General features: G+C 40.3%; 1 protein-coding gene across 1 annotated transcript; it reads right to left on the minus strand.

The window, feature by feature from the left end:
• Positions 1 to 873: 873 nt before the first annotated feature.
• Or6c38 (olfactory receptor family 6 subfamily C member 38) lies at positions 874 to 1,812 on the minus strand. Its single transcript, NM_001000586.1, is given in 1 exon segment — positions 874 to 1,812. A coding segment is annotated over 1 exon segment (939 nt).
• Between the last annotated feature and the right edge of the window lie 2,464 nt (positions 1,813 to 4,276).

The raw sequence follows: 4,276 nt of genomic DNA on the forward strand, positions 1-4,276 counted from the left end.
CCAAGATTCCACCTCACATCAGTCAGAATTGCTAATATTAAACACTCAGGGGACAGCAGATGCTGGCAAGGAAGTGGAGAAAAAAGTCTCTGTCTAAATATTTGCTTTTTCTCACTGTCGGTTTGGATAAATTCAGTAACCTGTAACAGCTGGAGTACTGTCTTGCTTTGAAATGTCTTCCAACAACCAAATTAGTTTAATATCTTTGAATTCAATCCCATTAACTTTCCCAGCACATGGGCAGAATGCGTTCAGATTATTTGCCAGAATATCATATGAATAGCCCCTTCCTAAGTTCCTGATCGAGTTCTTATTCCCTTCTAAAACCCAATGAACTGGGTCTCCTCTGTCCACACTTCTCTCAGTCTCCTGATGTTTAAAACTACAACCAGAACGTCTTCACTTATAGTATTTGAGGTCTTTTCTAGGCCAAAGTTCCAAACCTTTCTGCATTCATCCTAAAAGTAGTTCGAAAGGCCTATGACTACACAGTCAAGTCAGTCACAGCAATGGCTCCAATTCTTTTTTCAAAACCTCTGTATCAGTTACTTTCCTCATTGCCATGACAAAATAACTGGCAAAAGAAACTGAAGATGGGATGGGTTTGTTTTGGCTCACACTTTATGGCATGTGTGGTGGCAGGACCTTGAGGCAGGTGGTCATATTATAACCTCTGCCAGAAAACAAGGCTTGATGAATTCCAGAGTTCAGGTCTGTTTCCTTTGTATTCAGTCCAGGAGTGCAACTCATGATGTTGCTCACAGTTAAAGTGGTTTTCCCACCTCTGTTGATCTATAATTCCTCACGGGCATGCCCAGAAGCTTGTTTCTAGGTACTTCTAGATCCTGTTACATTAACCCTCACAGGGGTCCTTTAGCTCTTTGTGATAGAGGCCATCTTTTTGATCATGTCTTTGAAAGCTTGAACCACTTGCTTATTCCTCAGAGTGTAGATGAAAGGATTCATAACTGGAGCAACTGAAGTCGTGAGCACAGACACAACCTTATTTACAGCCACTCCTTCTTTTGCAGACGGTTTAATATAGATGAAAATGCAGCTGCCGTAAGTGATAGAAACCACAATTATATGAGAAGAACAAGTAGAGAAAGCCTTTTTTCTTTGCTGGGCTGATGGGAATCTGAGGATGGTTCTGATAATGTATGTGTAAGACATTACCACACACAACAACGTGAACATGAGTGTCAGCACAGCCAAGATCAAGACAAACCGTTCTATGAACTCAGTGTTGGAGCAGCTGATCTTCAGGATGGGAGCAGCGTCACAGCCAAAGTGATCTATGACATTGGAGTTACAGAACTCAAGCTTAAAGCTCATGCTAAAAGGTGGGATGACAATAATTAAAGCCATTAGATAACAGCCAATAAGGAACTGGATGCAGACCCTGTTGTTCATGATGGTAGTGTAATGCAGAGGCTTGCAGATGGCCACATAACGGTCATAGGACATGGCAGTCAGCAGGAAAAACTCAGTCACACCCAGGATAATAACAAAAAATAGTTGAGTAGCACATGCATTATAGGTAATGGTATTGTCCCCAGATGCCATTGTGTAGAGGAATCTGGGAATACAGACAGTTGTGAATGAGACTTCCAAAATGGAGAAATTTCTGAGGAAAAAATACATAGGTGTTTTAAGATGAGAATCCACCAGTGTGAGAGTGATGATGGTCAGGTTACCAACCACACTCAATAAATAGGTTAAGAGCAGAAATATGAAAAGCAGAATTTGAAGATTTGCATCATCAGTTAGTCCTACCAGGATGAATGTAGTTATTGATGTATAATTTTTCATCACAGATTCCTGACTGCTGTCCTTGTCTATTTGTAAGAATAAGAGAAATTAGATTGAGGGAACATTAGGGAGAGGCACAAATGTTAGCTTAAGTGATGTAATTAAAATTTTTATTTGCTCTGTTCTCACATAATACACCCTGACCACAGTTTCCCCTCTATTCCTCCAATTCCAACTTCTACCTTTACTCTTCTGTTTAGTGCTAATAAAATGTTAACAAGGTGGTAGCTGACCAGCAGTTAATGGTACTTAGACTAAATACTGCTGATAATTGTACTAAGAAGCAGCCAGTCAGCTCTTAGAGTTTTCTACTATTGTACAAACATAGTATTTTATTTTTTTAGTATATTAAATTAATAAGCTAGGCATTCTTTGATTAATGTCTGTCTGCAAATGTTCAGGGTTAATAAATAGAAAAACACTATCCTAAATATGTATGGTTTGTAGTGTCATGAACAAGTAGCTCTCAGTGTGGTCATTATCTTGGTTTCCTGTTAAGGTTATGAAGTTAAAATTGGGTCTTCAGCACAGCTTCTTGCTCCCAAGTCCTGTGGGAGAGAAAGCTGAACACCCAGAAGTGCGGGCAATCCTGAGACTGCAGGGTAGGATGGACTGCCACTTCTGCCCACCTTTGCTTACATCCCTGGCCCAAGAGGAAACTGCATAGTGCCTCTGGACACAGGAATATAAGAGCAGTCTGTTGCAGGAGACCTGAGGTCCAGATCTGTGCCCAGTTCTGAACTGAACCAGTCAAACAGTTCCTTGCACCCAAATCCCATGGGGGATGGGGGGAGAGCTAGACCCTCAGAAGTGTAGCCACTCCTGAAAAGCAAGAGGAGACTACTCTCCGCCAACATTCACGACTCAAGAGGAAAATGACTAGTGCCATCTGTGCTCCCTGTGCAAAGGGACCTAGGAGCAGTAGGGGCAGGACCCTTCCAGTTGCTGCCCTCACCAAGAGCTAAAAGCCAGCCACCAGGAGCAACTATATGCCTGAGAGCAGAACAATCTATTCCTATAACTGGCTGAAAGAAAACAGGAAAACAGGTCTATAGGAGTGGTGACACAGAGGCCCACAGGAGCCACCATCAGACACAGCAAGACAAGCTAACACTAGAGACAACCTGATGGTGAGAGGCAAGCTCAGGAACCCAAGCAACAGAAACCAAGACTACTTGGCATTATTAGAGCCCAGTTCTTCCTCCAAAACAAACACTAGATATCCAAACACACTGGAAAAGCAAGATTTAAATTTAAAATCACATTTTATCATGATGATGGAGGACTTTAAAAAGGTCATAAATATCTCCCTTAAGGAAATACAGGACAACACAAGTATACAAGTGAAGTCCTTAAAGAGGAAACACAAAATCCCTTAAAGAACTACAGGAAAACACAAGCAAACAGGAGAAGGAAATGAACAAAACCATCCAGGAGTTAAAAATGGAAATAGAAACAATAAAGAAAGCAGAAAGGGAGACAACCCCGAAGAGAAGAGATCAGGAGTCATAGATGCAAGCATCACCAACAGAATAAAAGAGATAGAAGAGAGAATCTCAGGAGCAGAATATTCCATAGAAAACATCAACACAACTGTCAAAGATGATGTAAAATGGTAAAAGCTCCTAGGCAAAAACACAGGAAATCCAGGACACAATGAGAAGATCAAACCTAAGGATAATAGGTATAGAAGAGAGTGAACACTCTCAACTTAAAGGGCCAGTAAATATCTTCAACAAAATTGTAGAAGAAAACTTCCCTAACCTAAAGAAAGAGATAACTATGAACATACAGGAAGCCTACATAACTTCAAATAGATTGGACCACAAAACAAATTCCTCCTGTCATATAATAGTCAAAACACCAAATGCACAAAACAAAGAAAGAATATTAAAGGCAGTAAGTGAAAAAGGTCAAGTAACATAGAAAGGCAGACCTATCAAAATTACACCAGACCTCTCACTAGAGACTATGAAAGCCAGGAGATCCTGGACAGAGGTCATACAGACCCTAAGAGAACACAAATGTCAGCACAGGCTACCATAATCCAGCAAAACTATCAATCAACATTGAGGGAGAAACCAAGATATTCTATGACAAAATCAAATTTACACAATATCTTTCCACAAATCCAACCCTACAAAGGATAATAAATGGCAGAGTCCAACACAAGGAGGCAAACTACACTCTAGATAAGGCAAGAAAGTAATCTTTTTTGAAACAAAACCAAAAGAAGAGAAGCATGCACACATAATCCCACATCCAAATACAAAAATAACAGGAAGCAAGAATCAGTATTCCTTAATATCTCTCAATGCCAATGGATTCAATTCCCCAATAAAAAGACACAGATTAGCAGAATGGATACATGAAAAGGACTCAGTATTTTGCTGCCTTCAGGAAACACACCTCAGATACAAAGACAGACACTACCTCCAAAAAAAAGTCTGGAAAAGAAACTTTC

The sequence above is a fragment of the Rattus norvegicus genome, chromosome 7 (assembly GCF_021556685.1).
Source record: "Rattus norvegicus strain SHRSP/BbbUtx chromosome 7, alternate assembly SHRSP_T2T, whole genome shotgun sequence".
Lineage (NCBI taxonomy): Eukaryota > Metazoa > Chordata > Mammalia > Rodentia > Muridae > Rattus > Rattus norvegicus.